The sequence below is a fragment of the Panthera leo genome, chromosome C2, assembly GCF_018350215.1.
Source record: "Panthera leo isolate Ple1 chromosome C2, P.leo_Ple1_pat1.1, whole genome shotgun sequence".
Classification (NCBI taxonomy): domain Eukaryota; kingdom Metazoa; phylum Chordata; class Mammalia; order Carnivora; family Felidae; genus Panthera; species Panthera leo.
In genome coordinates, this window is record NC_056687.1 from 129,840,897 (window position 1) to 129,861,610 (window position 20,714).

Sequence of the window (20,714 nt, forward strand, 5' to 3'; positions counted from 1 at the left end):
AATGGAACCAGAGTTTGATCAAGCCTCTAGATGCAAAGAGCAGAGGAATAAGTTGAATTGCACTAGGAATGTGTGATCAGTAACCTCAAGACTGGGAAAACCAACCAACGGCTTCAGGGCCTTCAACGAAGTTATAGGGAAAAGGCAGATGGAAAGGGAGCCACAAGATTTAAAAAGACTCAAAAATATATTAACAGAAGGAAAAATGCAAGACCAAACCCTAGGAATGTACACTTGGGTGATAAACTACAAAGGAACACAAGGAAGCGTAAGACAAGTGGTCCTTTTTTTTTTTTTTTTTTTTTTTTTTTTTTTAAGTGGTCAGTTTCAAGAAGAAGGGAGTGGCTGTGATTTCGATGGGGGCACACGAAGGGGCTTCTGGAGAGGCTGGCAAAGTTCTTGACATAGATGGTAGTTTCAAGGGTGATTTGCCTTTTAACGACGAATTTGTTCAGCGAGATTTTCTGTAGTTGTGTTTTGGTTTACAGTAAAAAATGTTTAAAAACAAAACAGAAAAAAAAAACCACCTCTCAGTTTTCCTAGTTACATACTGCTTCAGATTGCTGCTGTGTTAGGATCATGGCTCAGGACAGACTTTGGTGTCAGGTCTAAGTAGTTTTGATTTCTGACTCTGTTACTTACTAGTTGTGTGACTTTTGCTAAGTTGCTTTGCCTCTCTGAGCCCATGTTCTTCACCTGGAAGATAAGAATTTTATCAGTATCAAGCCCATAGGTTTGTTCTGAGGATTAAATGAGACTACGTATGTATGAGTTTACAGGATGTTTGGCATGCAGCCTATGTTCAGTAAGAATGAGCTATTACTTAACTATCAGTGATTGTGAATTAATTTAAATAGCCCTTTAAATATCATAAATACAATATTTATGTTCTCCTAGTACTTAAAGGAAATATATTAATTTGTGCTCTTCCATACCACCTACTCCTAAATTAGCTGTTACAATTTCTTTTAGAGAACATATTTTTATGACAAGTATTGCCTAGAAACTAAAACCACAGTTGTATATTAAAATATGTGCATGGGTATATTACTCTATAACCTTTGAGAGATGATGCAAAAGTCTGAATTAGAGACTTATTGGGGGAGTAAGTCTCCATTACACTCTGCTTACACATCAACTATGGAATAAACTTGGCTCTTGCTTTCAAAGGCAATGTGGAGGTGTGGGTGTTTCCTCATTCTTTAAGAAGTGTTTGTATTCTTTACAGGTTTTCATTTTCTTGTAGTTTATGATCATACTAGGAGACCTATGTGCTGAGATCTGTATTATTTGAAATATGCTCTCACTTTAAATTTCTCTCGCTTTAAAAAACGTTGAAATTAATGTGTCTCACCCATTAGAGTAATACTAGCCTCACCCATTCCTGAATTATTAAATAGAAAATAAATGAAACGCTAGTTTCTGGAAATTCAGATGTGGCTGAAATATTACCAAAGGGCATTGGGAATGATCAGATGCGTCAACGTAGCTGTCTGGATGAGGAGCTGTGAACGCGAGGGAGCGTTTGTGTTTATTCCTAGTACTAGATCTGTCTTAGAAAAAAGCAGGAGATCCTCAAAGGGAAACATTAAATTAGAACAAATATATCTCATTAACAAAGCAGTCAATTCCCTTTATTTTTAAAATTTTATGTACACATATGAATGATCTGTATAATGTACATTCAATATAGAAAGCTTTATATATTTGATACTGTATAGAACATTTCACAATTACACTAATCTCTTACATAACATCTTGACATCCGTTTTTAAATTTTTTTGCACAAGCTCCTTTTTCATTCAATTTGGTAAAGTCAGTTATACATACCGACATGTACTGTGAGCTCTCAGAAGGTTAATGATTGGGGAGAGGATACCGGGGAACAGGCACGAGGATGAAGCCTACTAGTGTTGGACGGTGGAGGGGGACAGCCACAGGGACTCGATGCAGGAGAGGGAAACACTGTCTTCCGGGGACAAGTGACCTAGTCCAATTTCTGTAGATTGCAGTTCAACCCCACAGTCACGCTAATTCAAAAAAAAAACATTATAAAAACTAGGAAGAAAGTTTTGTCTTTTTGATTCACAGTCTTGTAAACAGATACAAAGGAACAGAATGTGCTTACATACATCAAGAAAAAAAACTTGTGTACCCACTTAGGCTGATCCACAGAGTGCTTTCTTACAACGTGATACAATTAGAATCACTGACTTTTTTTCCTAAATAAAAATATATTTATAGAAAAAGGAATAACACTGTCATGAAACCAGGAGAAAGGCAGTAAGAGTTTGTTTCAACGTATCAGCTGGAGGAATGTGGACTGGGCACTGGCCTGTCAGCATTTACTGTCTCTCACAAAGGTGTCAACTCTGATAGCCAAGGTCGCCTGCCTCGTGGTCTACGGGAGGCGGCAGGTTGGACATGACTGACGAGGATGTCCCTGCAGTAAGGTAGCCAGCAACTCCAGGTCCTGCAAGAGAGAAAGGAAAACACACACCTTCTAGAGAGCAGAGTCGTGTAAAAACACCTTTATAAGAAGGTCAGAAGCTAGTCAAGTACCTGATCACACACTTTAACAGACAACTACCCAGTGCCATTTTCAAGGTATGTCTTTACTATATGACAAAGTTAAAAATCATTTCAAAATTGATACTGGACAGCAACACTGGTGTGAAAACATGGAAAATTGGCCCTTCTCAATTCTGGGAATTCAATGCTTCAAAAAATTCTGGGCACTGAAGGATAGCTATGTCAAATGGAAAATAAAAAAAAAAAGAACAAGTAGAGGAAGGAAACTCCATACTAAGCCCATCCAAAAGTCATACTTGATAAAATGCCAAGAAAAACCTTCATCAACATTCAAGTTAACCTACTTTCATTTGGTGCGAAGAAATGCTGTTATAGCTAGTAACACCAAATGAACAAGGGCTGCTACACTGACAGCTCTACAAAAGGAAGGCTCTGGACATTTGTCACAGGTCAAAACAAGAATGCTATGGAAAAAGATATCAATATTTTCGTTTTATAGGTCTTCCTTGATTCTAAGAGTCTCTACTGCATAGAAATGCTACATATGCCAGCATTTATCAAGATGTGTCCTACAAGCATTGTAGATAATGGCTTTAGCCCTCCAGTTTATCGTAAACATTGCAGAGACCATTACATCCCAGAAGCACTGCACAAACTGTACAGAGTACTTGCAAGAGACATTGTAGCATAATACCACAAACTGAGCAATACTCTTAGCTGAAACCGTAGGAAATAAGGCAAACAGCTAAGGAACATCAAGGGTTAGAACTAGAAAGGCAGTGGGAGCGGCATGCATTTAGCAAAATGATTCTCTACCTGCTTCAGAGAGCTACACAGAAGTTAGCAAGCTGCCTGGCAGAGCGGATCTAAAGCCCGCTCCTGAGGTGAAGGGGGCTGCTGCCAGTTAGAAGGGAAGGAGAGACACCTGAGGGGAAAAAAGAAATATAAGCAGCAAGGGAAGTTATAAGGAAATGCAAACAGCAGAGCAGTTTGATGAAGGCTGAGGCGTAACAGGGACTAATGTAGGACAAATGGGGCACAATTCAGATTGTTTCACGTTACAAGCACTTGTATCCAGGACGTGAAATGGCTTACACCACTGAGTGAACACTGCATCTCATATGTAATTATACAGCCAGACACAGTTCCACCTGTGTGAGCTGTAACACGCACACTCGGAACCTTGAACTTATAAACGTTGGAAAAAGGATCTTCCCTTTTTAAGGCACTGTAAGGCCTGCATCTACCAACTCCTGCCTTCTGCCAAGCAGGGTGCCAGGCCTTCCACAGACAGCTCAGAAGACCACCGGCTCAACCTACCCCCTCTGACAAGGCAGTTGGGAGCTACAGCACCACACTGTTCACATCACTTCCCACCAACCTATCAACCTTTGAACCCTAGGCAGCGGCAGGATTACCACAGATCGATTAAGTGGGTCTCACCAAAGATAGAAGCTGTAAGAATAACCCCCCCAAACACCCTGGACTGGTCAATTTCCCAAGCACTTCCAATGTTGGACTCATCCTGGCCACATCAAATGAGGAGATGACGAGACCAAATATGAATGCTACATATAGAAAACAGACTAAGGCTATTGTTCTTCAACTGCGTGCGGAGGCACCTTGGGACAAACTCACAGGGGTGCTGCTAGATATTTTACGTCGGAGAGAAACACAGCAACATCTGCTGGATGCCACATAGCCACTTTCAAGTTGTTTGGACCTAATACTTCAACTTAGCTATTAGGTTATTTCTTTTGGCCTAGCAGTAGATGAAAAAATCATTAAGACATTAAAGGCATTGTGAACTGAGAAAAGTTTGGGAACTTCTGGGCTAAAATTAAATTGAGACATGATAGGCTTAGAAGAATCATCCACAATAGACCAAATTCCAGCCCCACCATTTGCCACTTTAGGAAAAGACAAACAAATTCCTGGGTATTTCTGTAAATAAGTCTGAAATGCTCTTTCTCTCACACCTCTGGCTTCTCTTTTAGAAGGTGTCTGGTTAGGATGAGGACAGAGCAGTTGTGTTCTCCAGAGAAAGGTGGGAGGAGAGAGCAGGAGCTGCCAGAAATGGGGCACGTGGCAATAACGTGCAAGGCTGCCAGACTTGAGAATGAGAAAAGACAGAAAATTAACAAAGAACCCCGCAAAATGGAATTGCCTGCAACGATAGAGCAGTGGAAAGAGCATGGGCTTTGTTAAAAATGAACGTGAGAGTCTCAGGAGGGAAAACACAAGCAGGAAGCTCTGCCTCAGCGTCAGTGTCCTATAGTAAACTGATGAGCTCAGGGAATCTTTCCCAACATCACTCACATCATATAGTCTTGGGACAGGTGGACAAAGAACAACACAAGGTGGAAAAAAAATCCTAACTCGTAGAGAACTGATGGACCTGTATGAAGAGAGACCTTAGAATTGCATCCACCCCCCTTTAATGACCTTAGGAAGCCAAATTAACTATGTGACATGCCTCTAATATAAATATATACAGGGGGGTGTGTGTATGAAGTTCATCTCCATATTCCAATTAAGTGTGTGTGTGTGTGTGGGGGGGGGGGGTACACAAAGCTCTTCGTCATCAATTCCCACTCCTACAACCATGTTTCCCTTGCCCTGCTTCTCTTCCTTTCCCTCTTGTTCCTTCTTTCTCTATACTGATTTTCTAGGTGAGGTAATTGGAGGATTTTCCCTGCTAAAATTGTTTTTACAGGGCCTTGAACTTCTCACCAACATGCCCTTCTAGAACCTAACAAATAGCTAAGTAACTAACGCCCAGGTCAATGAAAACATAGCTTGTCTGCATTGTAGGTAAAACCGCATTAGACAGTTTAGGTAAGCTTTTATCATAAAACAAAACAAGTATGCCAGGCCAAAGAACCTATGGAACCAGGTGGCCTCTTCTCAATTCATCTACAAGGAGCAATCTCGCCTAGGACATTTTATCCATACTCCCAATCCTGAGATGTGACTGAATGATATCTGCTCAGCAGCCAGGGTAAAGAAAATAATTATCGTATTTTTGGTCATTCTTATCCTACTTTGAAAGAGTAATTAACTTTCCTCTATCTTTCACCATCTCCTAAACAAAATCTACTTGCCAAACTTACCATCGGTATTTTAGAAAAATGGTTAGTGAAGTGTGTTTTCACAGCACCTTATTTCATTTGCACATTGGGCACAATTAGAATCTCCTCCAGGCTGAGCACAGGGTGGGGTAAATCCTAATCAATTAAAGTTCCAACTCAATGCAACACTGTATACATTCCAAGGAGTTCCGCTAATGCGACTTTACCATTATTAGAATAACTTGTACCTTTTATCAAACACATGACACACAATACAAAGCATCAATGGAACAGCTCAAACACAAAAAAGAAAACATCTGACAACCTAAACAATGAGTAGACAATTCAAAAGGTAGTGCTCTTTAAACAGTCCTTTCAAAACAAGGAGAGCTGATGGGAAAATCTTCTCAAACAACTAACATTTCAACAAAAGAACATCCCAGATTGATGATGTGCTAAGAACTAGACAATTTCCGGGCCAACAGAGCTCAGGGCTAGTCCAGACTGTCCCACGTAGTCGTGCCTACAGGCTTCAGGGGGGCCTGCAGAACGGCCAGAGCAACACCAGGATGTGTCCAAGTTGGGATTTATACCATCTCCCCTTTGACCAGCTTTGTACAGAACCTGCTGCCCTGAGTGGGCCCAAAGGAGGATGTAAAGAAATTTGTAAATCCCAGCTTTTCTTCTTCCCCAACCCTCTTCCATCCCCTACAGCTCATCACAGCTCCTTCTCACAACTCCTTCAGAAGCTACCCCAGGGATCCAAGTAAAAGGAAAGGCACAGACAGGAACCCTTCAAATCCCTGTACATTTTTCTATAGTTATTAGCAAATATGGATGGGGCGAGGACCTAAAGATTTCTGAAGGAAATTAGTCTCTAAAGATAAATCCCTATCTCTTCTGTATTCTAACCACAGACTTTGTGACCCACATCCCATTACTAAGTCAAGGACCATCTAAAGTCTTCTATTGCATCAAGTCAATGAACACTAAGCACAATGCAGAACACAACAAATTAGAAAGGTGTCCCTGTAGAAAAGCTTATAATCTACATCTTTCTATTCTTCAAGGCCAAACTTTTAAGTAGCTATTCTTAGCTGGAAAAAACATAAGGCAGACTTCCCAGTCACAACATCCTTATACGAGGTAATTAACGTAATGCCACAAAAAGGTGGTATTACATAAACTTTTGGAAAACGAGTCTAAAGAAGTTTTTAGTGTGCCTATTATAGAACATACTCTTATTTAGAAGCTACTGCTTCACCTCAAATTTCAAAGAGAGACACGAGATAGCCAAAGACCATTTTCTAGGTATTTCTTTCCATAGAAATCACAGGACAGGCACATGGGAAAGTTAGAAGGGAACCGTAGGACACTGCTCTTAATGTACATGCAGGGATGGGCAATCAAAGCACCGTGTGTTTACAAATGTTAAGGCTCTGCTGTATGCTAATTTGGATGTAAATTAAAAAAAATAAAACGAGTTAAAACAAAAACAAATGTTAGGGCTCTGCTTATAAATTTTAGTGGATTAATATTAAATGGTCACAGTGAGGAAGCAAGCAGTAGTGCCACAACAGACTAAAATTAAAACCAGGCAAAATATTCTCTGAAGTCCCCATTTTTAAGTACTCAAGATTTATAAACTTTAGTTTTAAAGTTATACTAAAGTACAAACTTTAGTCTTCATGATTTATAAACTTCTACACCAGCAATCGGGATTACTCAAAAAGTTACACTGGCATAAAATCCAGTGGGTACTGTTTTTTTCTCTCAATTTACCTACATCAGCTCTGGTAAGAGGAGGATTCAGAGCTGATTTTTGTTTACATATATACCACACTCAGGCAGATGGCAAAAACCACCTGTTATTCTTAAGGTTAATTTCAAACTGAAAACTTTTATACCAGAGACTATATTTCATCTTCGGATATACCAAAAGAATGGTAAGACTTTCTTTTTAAATAGAAGCCAATATGAAAATATTGGAAAATTATTAGGCAATTAGTGTGTCAAATGGACAAATGTCCTGAGCTTCAAAAACATACTATCTTTTGAACCCTAGACACTAAAATGTCCTTTCCCTTTACGGTACATACTTCTTCCTACAAAAGGACAAATTGTATATGTTTTATAAAACTACAGATTAATTACTGGAAACTTAGAAGAAAAATATTTCACAGATGAATGTACATATTTGGAGTTCCAATCTGTTATTTTGACAGAAATGGAAAATATCATACGCTATCATGTTTCTAATACTGATATTTCTGAATAGGTATTTCTCTAATCTTTTTACACGTTCAAGATAAACATTTCAACAGTCATGCTCCAAATATAACCTATGACACCATCAATTCATTGGGTCAAAACCGAGCAAAGTTCACGTTTCAGTCAGCACACATTCAACACATTAGCAGTTGACATTTGCCCAGGGCTAACCCCAGAGGTCCACCACATGCTCACAGGACCTCCAAGACAGGTGGCTAGTAGCTTAGGAAGACACTATAAATGCTATTTCAGTTTCATCAGGGCAACAGGAAGGTGGCTTCTGCCATATGTTTCAGAGTAACCAATTAGGTGTGGATTACCTGTGAGGTATCCTGCTGTTTGTGACTCAGAAATAAACAAATCGTGTTTCTGATCTTTGAAGGCACTCCAGACTGAAGAACGAGACAAGATTTCATTCACCTAGAGAAGTAAAACAAACTCTTTGAACATAATGAATTTAAGTTAGCCTCATTACTGAGGACTGGGTGTTGGAAGAAGAACCAAAGAGAAAAAGCAAACTTCCAAGACAAAAGGAAAGTTAGCCGAGGAAAGATCCAAAGATGGAGCAAGACCTAGCATTCCTTAAATGTTCTATGCCAGGCACAGGGACAGAGACATCTCGTGAAACCAGATCCAAAGAAGGCCCTAAGTCAGGCTTCCTTCTAAAACTGGACACTATTATTTGAACTTATAATTTACTGGCTTGTTATTTGGGCAGAAAGATTTTCTTGTGATAGTAACAACTGGCTGACAGTGTGGCATGACCTCATGAAGTTATTCCCAAGGAAGGGGTCTAGGGAGAAGATGCTATAAACTCAAGCTAAAACTTAAAGCAGTCTTGGGGCGCCTAGGTGGCTTAGTCGGTTGAGCGACTGACTCTTGATTTTGGCTCGGGTCATGATATTGCAGTTTCTGAGTTCGAGCCCTGCGTTGGGCTCTGTGCTAACACTGTGGAGGCCGCTTGTAGTTCTCCTTCCCTCTCTCTCTGCCCCTACCCAACTTGTGCATGTGCACTCTCTCTCTCAAAATAAACTTTAAAAAAATAAAATAAACTTTAAAAAATTATGGGTTGTGACCTATTAGAAGTTTATGAAATCGATGAAGAGGGTTTAATCAGCATGCTTGAGGAAATAGGTTAATATAGAAAGCATCAGAATTCACATGTAAAATGGGTGAACACTCATATTTGATGTATATACATGTAAGTACAAATAACGTGTGTGTAAATTATACTGGACTAAGACCAAAGACATTTTTGTGTGATACAGATTAAAAAAAGTTTAGGAAATTCCAACTTAGAGGCTTTCACATATCAACATTCAGATCAAATATTGATTGGGTACCTCATGTGGAGGCATAATGGGACACAAAGATGTGAGATGGTCTCTGTCTCTGAAGCGCTCACAGTCTAGTCTAGCAGGGGAAGACACTGCCAGATAATTTGGTGGCAGGCATTAAAGATATATGTGGGGCCACACAAGCCCAGGAGGCTCCTTGTTGTAACCTTGGAATCACTACTGGAAGTAATTACTTGTGAAGGTGGTGGGGGATCTGCTAGTTTGGAAACTATCACACCAGTTTCCTCCCCTTGAAATTGGAAGATGGATGTCAGGGTTACTTGCCTAATTTCATCAAGAGGAATCCTGAGGCAGGTTGAGGATAAGACAACTGCCTGCCTAGAGTACCTCTGCTTGGCAAGTTCAGAACACCCACAAAAAAGCCCCCAAATACTTCAAATATCCTCAATAATCCTCAATACTTCAAATCTCAATAATATTAAATTGTTCAAATGGTGATACTGATAGAATGGGCAATGGCATAAAAATGTTTCTTTAGTTAGACTTTACACAAAGACAATGGAATCACTAAAAGAAAACTTTAAGTCAATTTAAACCTATGAAAGAACATGAGTAGGTAGTAACACTCCAAGTGTCTATCACTGAATGAATGTATAAATTGTGGCATATACATACAGGAATACTTCAGCCATAAAAAGGAATGAAGCACTGATACATGCTCTAACATGATGAACCTCGAAAACATGCTAAGTGACAGAAGCCAGACATCATGTATTGTATGATTCCATTTATATGAAATATTCAGAATAAGTGAATTCACAGACAACAAAGTGGTGGCTGCCAGAGGCTGAGGAAAGGGACAAATGGGAAGTAATTGATTAATGGGTACAGATGTTTCTTTTGGGGTGATAAAAATGTTTTGGAACAGATAAGGTGGTGGTTGCATAACACTGTTAATATACTAAACACAAATTAATCGTTCACTTTAAAATGGTTAACTTTATGTTGTGTAAATTTCACATTAAATAAACACAGAGCGAGAGAGCATTAGATAATGCTGGACAGTAACAATGAATGAGGAACTCCTCAGAAGCAACAAGAATAAAACCAAAGAGGAAAACTGAATTACTGGGCTGTCTTGAAATCAGCATATGTATGTAGCTGACACACATTGTTAAGTGTTAATAAATAAAGGTGATAAAACTAAAACAATGTTCCAAAATGGCATAATGGGATTGTTAATAAATGTGGTTATCACTATCCAGCAACACATGCTAGAACTGAACATTAACCTTAACCAGCTTTAAATGCTCATTGAATTTCAGCATTTTTCTTCTTGAAATGTACGACATACCATCAGCATTCAAAAAAAGAATCCCCCCAAGTCACTACTTGAGTCTATGAGGAGAGGTGCAGAGATCACCCATGGCCAAGACCCTTGGTTTGGAGAATACCATGTCATAGCCAGCAAATCAAAGTCACCCCTGTGTAGACTCACCTGTTCTCCATGCTGCAGGCTTCGAGTCATGGCCTTGAGAGCTTTAACAATCTGAGCTTTAGTGGCTGCTGGGCTGTCAAGATTTTCAAGACCAATGCCTTCAAGTAATTTTAAGAGGTATGGGACCAGATCTACTTTCAGGGCCTAGAAGAAAATATAAAGCATACCATAAACATGCTGAAAAAAATGTAAATCATACACTGAAGAAACAATTTCACTCCCAGAACCATACCTGGAAGACAACCTCCTGTCTTTCATTTTAACATAGATGAAGATTTCTTTTACAGATCTAATAATAATGACACTCTTTTTTTTTTAACTTTTTTTTTTAATGTTTATTTATTTTTGACAGCGAGAGAGAGAGAGCATGAGCAGGTGAGGGGCAGTGACAGAGGGAGACTCAGAATCCCAAGCAGGCTCCAGGCTCTGAGCTGTCAGCACAGAGCCTGACGTGGGGCTCGAACTCACAGACTGCGAGATCATGACATGAGCCGAAGTCAGATGCTCAACCAACTGAGCCACCCAGGCGCCCCAATGACACTCTTATTTAAGGAGATTTTATTTCATGCCATCAACTGTTCTAAATGTTACAGACTAGAAACATCATTACATTGTGTTGTCATTACACATCACAACATGTAATGACATAGGCACTACTATTATTACTGATGGAAAAATCAATGCACAGAGGGTGAAACCTGTTGACAGGTAACAGGCAGCAATGCAATCTCTATCTGGAACTACAAAGTGCAGAACATGAGCTTTTAGCCACTATACTGGGCTGCCTCTTCTATGACACTATAGTAATGGGCACAAAATTTAAAGTACCTTAATATTTTTTTCACATTTTCTTAAAACATCAACTTTTGCATTTACCATACATTTCCTGTCAGTCTTAAAAAGGCTAGTTAACATTCTGGTATTGCACAACTTTCAATACCCACGCTAAAACTCAGAGGGAAGAGATGGAAGTAACTAACATTTAGTGAGTATACCTCCCTTTATAGATACCGTTCTCCTAACAACCCTGTGAGGGAGTTAGAATTTTACTTCACAGATGAAGAATCTGAATGTAAGTTTGTGAGTCATGCCTGAGGTCACAGAGTCATCAAGTGGTAGCACCAGCTCAAGCTGTTTCTAATACAACTCCTCTCCCCAGCCAATTATAAGTCTGAACTTCAGGGCATTCAAATATCTCCTTGAGATGTACCCAGTACTTCTGAACTGCCTAAATGAGGGATGGGAATAGGAGACGGGGGAGGAAAAGGGGCTGGGAGAATAGGAGGACCAGATACAAAAATGCAGGGCCTTGTACTGAGGCTAAGGATGTCAGCTGTCACTTTGTTATCTGGTGGTAATGGGAAACCAATGAAGGGTTTTTAAAATGAACAGTAACCCAGTTAGAGTTATATTTTAGGAAGATCAGTTTTGTGATAGTTTTTGTTCCTTCAGTGTCTGTCTACACTACATTCATACCCACCAAGTCTTATTTTCATTAGGTGGGTAGTCTCTTTGAAAAAAAAAAACAAAAAAAAAAAACAGTAGAAATCTTGGCATGTTCTTAAACATGACTTCAGAATCAAGGAATCACTAAACAAAGTGAATCTTTCCAAGATAATGAAACAAATTTGACAAAGCAAGCTAAGAATAAATGCTTAGCAGAAAACCAAAATTCAAAACTTAAATATCACAAAAGTACTCTGAAGTTGGTTAAGATTCCTGACAGCTGGCCCACCTTTCTCAGTGTGTGTGTGTGTATGCATGCATGCATATATATATATAGGCATGTGCCTGTCTGTATATAAAATATAAAATCATCCATGCATTAACCCACAAATGATCTCTTTACCAAACCTATGTCAGAGAAACCAAATCAGTGCTAAACAAGTGAAAATCTATTTGCCTGGGTATGTTTGTTTTCCTGAAATAGTACTGAATCTAGAAAGTCACTTACTTGTGCTACTAATTCATTCTGCTCCTTCTGAAACATTCGATTAATTGCTTCACAGGCTAAACCAACAGTATCTGGTCGTTTTTTCATCCCATTCATCAGTGGGCCAATGGTGTCCAAAGATGCCATGGCTCGAACACACAGCTAAGTGTCCGAAAAAAGAAGTAAATACAATAAACACAGTAAATACAATAATAAAATATATGAAAAACCTACATTCAGCTCAAGTTTAATAATGAACTCAAATTCAGTCTCCTGTTAATTACATCATTTAAACTAGTTTAAGAGTTGCTACAATACCACTGGTTCACATGCAGAAAGGCACATGGTAGGAAGCGGATGTGTACTGCAATGTACATTAATCACAAAGAGGGAACATAAATAAATTCCAAATTTGTAAGCTACTAACTGGATTTATCACTACCTCATTTTCAGACAGGGCATGGATAATGCGGATGGCACTCTTAGGAATGGCATTGTTCCTATGATTCATTGCCTGGATCACTTTGGGGAGGTGGCCCAATGGTGGGACCTGGTCAGCCAGCTGAGGCTGTGCATTGAAGAGACATACTGTTGCCATTGTCAAAGTTTCCAAAGTTTCTCCCTAGAGGGTATAAAACAAAGAAACAAACTATAAAATACTGACAAAGTTAAGTCCTAAACATCCTTGGAAACTATTTGGTGTTCTACCCTAGAGATCTACAAGTTCTATGTGCTGATTTTTTAAAACCGATTCACAAATCCTAAGAAAACAACTATCTTCCCATCTTGAAAAAAGGCATGAATTCAAAGTCAAAGGACTTTAAGAATGTGATCTTTTTTTAATGTTTATTTATTTTTGAGAGAGAGAGAGAGAGAGAGAGAGAGAGAGAGCGTGCAGGAGAGGGGCAGAGAGAGAGAGAGAGAGGGAGACACAGAATCTAAAGCAACCTCCAGTCTCCGAGCTGTCAGCACAGAACCCCACACAGGGCTCAAACCCACAAACCATGAGATCATGACCTGAGGTGAAGTCAGATGCTTAACTGACTGAGCCACCCAGGCGACCCAAGAATGTGTTCTCTTAATTAATCTAAGCAGTCTTTCACTGGGCCAGGTCACATCTCATTTCTGTTGCAGGTTTGAGAGAGAATCTCCCAAAAGTTATTACCAGAAAGTTTTAGTCAGTGTTATAAAAATGTCAGTATCAGGGAACATCAATAGTTCATGAGAATGCAGAAGTCATGAAATGGGTATCCTAGTTCTATTAAAAATCCTATTGAAAAAAAATCCTACTGAACTGGTTTGGCTGCCATAATGCACTTTCTATTGTGGATTGCAAAAAACCTGTAACTTATCCCATTTTATCAGACGTGTACACCCACAGCATCTGAAATAAACATGGAAATTGGGATGGGCCCCAAAGCCAAGGTGATAGGGGAGGAAAATGCTGTGTTTTCCCCTAAGTTTCTGCTTTTTGAAGATTTTTTTTTTTTTTTTTTTAGGAATCTATTTACGTAGCAAAAATCCTAGTAAACAGAAAATGAGACTGAAAAGTTATGTACGTAAACATTTGGCAAAATAATAATACTTTTTTTTAAGTTGTGCTAAGCTAATGATAGTAACTAGTAATTTCTAGGTACTTGACATGTGCCAGACGTTACTCTAAGTACTCTCCATATGTCAAAACTCACTAAAACCTCAGCCTTAGGGACAGGTGTCGTGATCCTTCCATAAATGAGGCAGACCACGAAGTACTGTTCAAGGTTACAGAGCCAGTCAGTGGTGAAGCTGGTACTGGGATCCAGGACCATCTAATAACACAGCTTGGGCTCTTTATTACCTGGTTCCATAGTCAGCCTGTTTAATACAGCCAACAGTCACATACCTCAGTTATTTTTACTCTAAAGGTTTAAATAACAAAACCTTATATAGTATAAGGCTACTTTCTCACTCCTGCTTACCTTGTAGCCTCTGCCTTTGAACACAGATACTAGGTTCACTCTCCTATCAATGTCTTTCACAAGGGTCACATATGGAAGGCTGAGTGAAGTACACTAGCAGGACACACTTCTAGGGGAGCACCGAATGTTTGTGTTTTTCCTTAAACTAATATAACCATTGGAGATGAAGTTGCAGATACCTTCTTTTAGAGCCTCTATACTTGCCAGAGATAGCAATTTGTCAATATAGACATCTCCAACTTTGGTTCAGAAATAACCATGTTCACTTTTGAACATGCCCCAAAAATAAGATGAATCGGCATATCTGAATTTGAACCTGGCTGCTGCATTGAAAAAAGTAACCAATTCTTAATGTATGGGCCATGAGGATGGTGTTTTAACAGAAATCCCATCAGTATATTTAGCAAACTACTGGAAATGTTTTGCTGATGGCTGAAGCTTACATGAGGATTGTTCTTCTCCAGGAGCTCAGTTAATTTTTCTAATAGTGCAATAAGGAATTCTCTAGGCTTTCTTAGAACCCACGCTGGCTGTGCAATAAAGATTCTCAAGAAAACTCCTCCAACAGCAAGTTCACCCTCTGCTTCTCCAAACACCACAGCAAAATCTTCAGGCAACTTTAAAGAAAGAAAGAATCATAATCAAGTCACTTAATCCTTAGTCATACATGACACAAAAAATGCAAATCCCATTAAATAGTCATTAATATAATCAAATTATATACTTTTGTATAATCCCTTAATAAATTTCAAAAAAGGTACTTTGATTACTTACTTAAAAAGTGAATATTCCTAAATTTAAAACGTGACTTCCCAGGGGAATTCTTAAGTGTCTTAATGACAAAGTGTCTAACAGTTATCAAACTGACGCAGTAGGAATTAAAAAACAACAGCAAACAGCAAACTAAAAATACAATAAAATGTAGAATTCCTTCCTCTGAATAAAAGTATATTTTACCTTCCAATTTACATCAGGGTTATCTCGCTGATTTTTAAAGTGCCTTGGGGAAAAAAAAAGTGAGAGGGTAGAATATCAAACTTCAGTCACAAAATGCACATTCATCAATTGTTAGAATAAATATTAGAGAGGTGATGGACAAATGGGAAACATTTGTCCTTTTTGGCGATTTACCTGAAGGCGTTACTTACTCTAGCATCATTTCTCTAACTGTTGTAGACACTTTATCTCTGGAGCTATCATTCCAAATTAACTCAGGATTTTCATGAGTTCCTTCAAAAATATGTACAGCAGCTTCAGGGTTGTCTCTCATGGCATCCATGAAAACGCTTGGTAGAAATTTCATTAGCGTAATGCGGACCTACAGCAGGGGGGTTGAGAGAGAAAAGAGATCTACTGGTGTCGGGTGTGTTCTGTATTTCTCTAGGATATGATACCTGTTGTATTTTGTGGTGTGGCTGATCTGGGCCGTAACTATTATCCAAAGTTCTGGAGTGGGAGAAGGGATCCACCCTAGTTTATGCAAGGGTAACTTTAACAAGACTTCCTACTTACCTATGCAGTTTCACTTCATCTCGGTCTCACATTTAAGATACCTGAAGAAATTCAATACTGCTGACCCATGTAGTGTCTAGGGCACACCTTGCTGGGTCATGCCTTGCACATACTGTTCCTTCTTCCCAGAATACCCTTATTCTGGTATTCCAGGCCTGTCCCCCCAACCCTGCCCCATGCTCCCTGCCTTTGCAAACACATTTTTCTCATTTTTCTCACAAAGTGGCCTTTGTGTCTTTCAAGTCTTTTTTAGTGTATTTATTTTGCTATACTATGTTTTTATATTATACTGTGGCTTTTTCTGAAAAGGACTTAAAATGCAGCTTTAAAAATAATACAGGGGTGCCTGGCTGGCTCAGTTGGTAGAGCATGTACCTGTTGATCTCAGGGTCATAAGTTCGAGTCTCACATTGGGTGTAGTGATTACGTTAAAAAAAGCAGTAAAAATAATACATCCAAAACACACACACACACACACACACACACACACACACACACACACACACAAACTGAAAATTACACTGAGGCATTATAATAGAGGGAAAAGGAAGGTTGGGAAGTTTTCTGCTGAGGTCTTCACTTGGTTTTCTCTCCTTTATATCACTCAAACCTGTGCTCAAACTCATCCTCTGGAAAGTTTCCCTGACCTGGTCTGTCTCACTCATTGCTTGTATTCTCAGGCCCTGGCATGAGAGTCAAAAACTTATTTGAATGAAGACTAATATAAAGCCAGCCACAAAGGAAATAAAATAATTTTCTATAATTGACAGTGATATACTACACATTCAATGTAGTAAATTTATACTACAAATTTAGTTCTGAACTTGCTAGGCACCCAAGAACTAAAGGAAACTATCAGTTACATAATAGAGAACATCCACCAGGAATTATTTCATTTTTTTTTTAAATGAATAAGTCTATTTTTAAAAATAAAATAAAAAGTAGATTTTTCAACTTACTAAATTTTAAGAAGTATCTATAGAACCAAATGTCTTGGCAATGCAGGATACTAATTGTCCTTCAATGTCTTTTATTTATTTTACTTTCTATAATTTATTTTTTTATAATTTACAACCAAGTTAGTCAGCATATGGTGTAAGAATTATTCCAGAGTAGATTCCTTAACGCCCCTTACCCATTTAGCCCATCCCCCCCTCCCACAATCCCTACAGCAACCCTGTTTGTTCTCTACATTTAAGAGTCTCTTATGTTTTGTCCCGTTTTTATATTACTTTTTATTCCTTTCCCTTATGTTCATCTGTTTTGTACCTTAAAGTCCTCATATGAGTGAAGTTATATGATATTTGTCTTTCTCTGACTAATTTCACTTAGCATAATACCCTCCAGTTCCATCCACATAGTTGCAAATGGCAAGATTTCATTCTTTTTGATTCCTGAGTCATACTCCATTGTGTGTGCGCGCGTATATATATATACACGCGCACACACGCACACGTTATACATACATACCACACCTTCTTTATTCATCCATCGTTGGACATCTGGGCTCTTTCAATAATTTGGCTACTGTCAATGGCGCTGCTATAAAACACTGGAGTGCATGAGTTCCTTCAAAACAGCACACCTGTATCCCTTGGATAAATACCTAGTAGTGCAATTGCTGGGTCATAGAGTAGTTTTATTTTTAATTTTTTGAGAACTTCCATGCTGTTTTCCAGAGTGGCTGTACCAGTTTGCAATCCCACCAGCAGTGCAAGAGGGTACCTGTTTCTCTACATCCTCGCCAGCATATGTAGTCTCCTGATTTGTTCATTTTAGCCACTCTGACCAGTGTGAGGTAGTATGTAAGTGTGGCTTTGATTTGTATTTCCCTGATGAAGAGTGACATTGAGCATCGTTTCATGTGTCTGTTGGCCATCTGGATGTCTTCTTTGGAAAAGTGTCTATTCATGTCTTCTGCTCATTTCTTTACTGGATTATCTGTTTTTTGGGTGTTAAGTTTGATAAGTTCTTTATAGATTTTGGATACTAACCCTTTATCTGATAGGTTGTTTGCAAATATCTTCTTCCGTCGGTTGCCTTTTAGTTTTGCTAATTATTTCTTTCACTGTGCAGAAGATTTTTATTTTGATGAGGTCCCAATAGTTCATTTTTGCTTTGGTTTCCCTTGCCTCCAGAGATGTGTTGAGTAAGAAGCTGCTGCAGCCAAGGTCAGAAAGGTTTTTGCCTGCTTTCTCCTCGAGGATTTTGATGGCTTCCTGTCTTACGTTTAGGTCTTTCATGCATTTTGAGTTTATTTTTGTATATGGTGTAAAAAAGTGGTCCAGGTTCATTCTTCTGCATGTCACTGTCCAGTTTTTCTAACACCATTGACTGAAGAGACTGTCTTTATTGCATTGGATATTCTTTCCTGCTTTGTCAAAGATTAATTGGCCATAAGTTTGTGGGTCCATTTCTGGGTTCTCTATTCTGTTCCATTGATCTGAGTGTCTGTTTTTGTGCCATATTTCACTCTTCTTGATCATGACAGAATTCAATTAGAAAGCAACCACTCACTGATATTAAACATGTAAGTAAAACAATTTCCGTAATGCAAATTCTTTGACTATAAGCCTTCAAAGTTATGTCCAAGTTACTTAGTTATTTGGCACACAAATTAGGGTTGGCACACAAAAGCCAAATTTGGCCTGCCACTGTTTTTGTATGTAAAGGTTTACTGAAACACTGACACAACCATTTACACAGTTACTATCTATGGCTGCTTTCCTGTTACAAGGGCACAGCTGAGTATTTGTGAAAGAAATTGGATGACCCAAAAAGGATAAAATATTTTTTACGTGGTCCTTTATAGAAAAGTTTACTGGTCCCACCCCTACCTCACACCATGTACAAAAATTAATTCAAATGGATCTAGGATATAAATCCAAGAACTAAAACTATAAAACTCTAGTAGGAGGAAACACAGCCATAAATATTTATAACCTTGGAATAGGCAATGATTTCTTAGATATAAGATCAAAAGCACAAGCTACAGGGGGCACATGGATGGCTCAGCTGGTTAAGCAACTGAGTCCTGACTTCCATTCAGGTCATGATCTCATTCATGGTTATGAGTTTGAGCCCTGTGTCAGGCTCTGTGCTGGCAGCACGGGGACTCCTTGAGATTCTCTTCTCTCTCCCTCTCTCTCTGCTCTTTTCCCACTTGCTCACACACCCTCTTCTCTCTCAAAATAAATACACTTAAAAAAAAAAAGAGAGAGACTGGACTTTACCAAAATTGAAAACTTTTGTACTTCAACAAAAGGCACCATGAAGAAAAACAGAATGACATTCATGGAATGAGAGAATATTTGCATATCATGTATCTGGTAAGGACTGCATCCACAATATATAAAGAACAATTATAACTCAATAGTAAAAAGACAAATGACCCAATTAAGGGATAAGCAAAAGATGTGAACCAACAGACATTCTCTAAAAAAGATGTACAAACAGCCAATAAGCACATGAAAAGATACTAAGCATCATTAGTCACCAGAGAAATGCAAATCAAAATCATGACATACCATTTCACACCCACTAGGATGGCTGTAATCAAACAAGGTATCTAAAAACAAATGTTAGGGGCGCCTGGGTGGCTCAGTCGGTTAAGCGGCCGACTTCGGCTCAGGTCATGATCTCATGGTCCGTGAGTTCAAGCCCCGCGTCGGGCTCTGTGCTGACAGCTCAGAGCCTGGAGCCTGTTTCAGATTCTGTGTCTCCCTCTCTCTGACCCTCCCCCGTTCATGCTCTGTCTCTGTCTCAAAAATAAATAAACGTTAAAAAAAAAAATTAAAAAAAAAAAAAATAAAAACAAACGTTAGATAAGATGTAGAGAAATGAGAACCCTCATAACTGCTGGTGGGAATGTAAAATGGTGCAGCCATTTTGGAAAATAGTTTGACAATTCCTCGAAAAATTAAATAAATGTTACCCTTTGATCCACAAATTCCACTCTCAGAGACATAAAAATACATACCCACATGAAAATTCCTACACAAATGTTCACAGTCACATTATTCAGAACAACCAAAAGGTAGGAACAATTCACGTCTATCAAGTGATACATGGAAAAGCAAAGTGGTATACCTATACGATGGAATATTATTTGGCAATAAAGTACTGATACTTGCAATAATGTTATAAATTTGAAAACATGCTAAGTGATAGAACCCAGTCACGAAAGAACACATATTGTCAGATTTCATTTACATGAAATGCAAATGCTCAGAATAGACAAATCTAGAATTTAAGTTAGCAGTTGCCAGGTGCTAGGAAGAGTGACTGCTAAAGGCAACAGGTTTTCTTCCTGGGCTAATGAAAACTGACTGTGGTTACCCAATCTGTAAATATAATACAACCATTGAATTGTACACTTTACATGGGTGAACTGTATGGTATATCAATTCTATCTCAATAAAGCTGCTAACCAAAAGGGAAAAAAATTTACTGACCCCAGTTCTAAAATATCTTCCTGCAAATCATTTAATTAAGGAGATGTTACTTGTATTGTTCCCATACAAAAAGTTTAAGTATAAATATATTCACTTGATAAAATTTGTCCCTCATATGGTTGAATTTTTTTTTTAATGTTTATTCATTTTTGAGAGAGACAGAGTGTGAGGGCTCAAACCCATGAAC

At 38.6% G+C, this 20,714-nt stretch overlaps 1 protein-coding gene across 2 annotated transcripts in view; it reads right to left on the bottom strand.

Moving 5' to 3' along the window:
* Positions 1-1,607: 1,607 nt before the first annotated feature.
* Positions 1,608-20,714, bottom strand: part of DNAJC13 (DnaJ heat shock protein family (Hsp40) member C13) — a 125,178-nt gene continuing 106,071 nt past the window's right edge. For both annotated transcript variants that reach the window (XM_042902981.1, XM_042902982.1), the window contains 8 exons: positions 15,710-15,879; positions 15,519-15,561; positions 15,005-15,178; positions 13,046-13,225; positions 12,625-12,765; positions 10,671-10,814; positions 8,195-8,294; positions 1,608-2,473 (listed from right to left, as the gene is read on the bottom strand). In XM_042902981.1, coding sequence (XP_042758915.1) covers positions 2,367-2,473; positions 8,195-8,294; positions 10,671-10,814; positions 12,625-12,765; positions 13,046-13,225; positions 15,005-15,178; positions 15,519-15,561; positions 15,710-15,879 — 1,059 coding nt within the window. In that variant the 3' untranslated portion in view covers positions 1,608-2,366. The remainder of the gene's footprint in view (positions 2,474-8,194; positions 8,295-10,670; positions 10,815-12,624; positions 12,766-13,045; positions 13,226-15,004; positions 15,179-15,518; positions 15,562-15,709; positions 15,880-20,714) is intronic.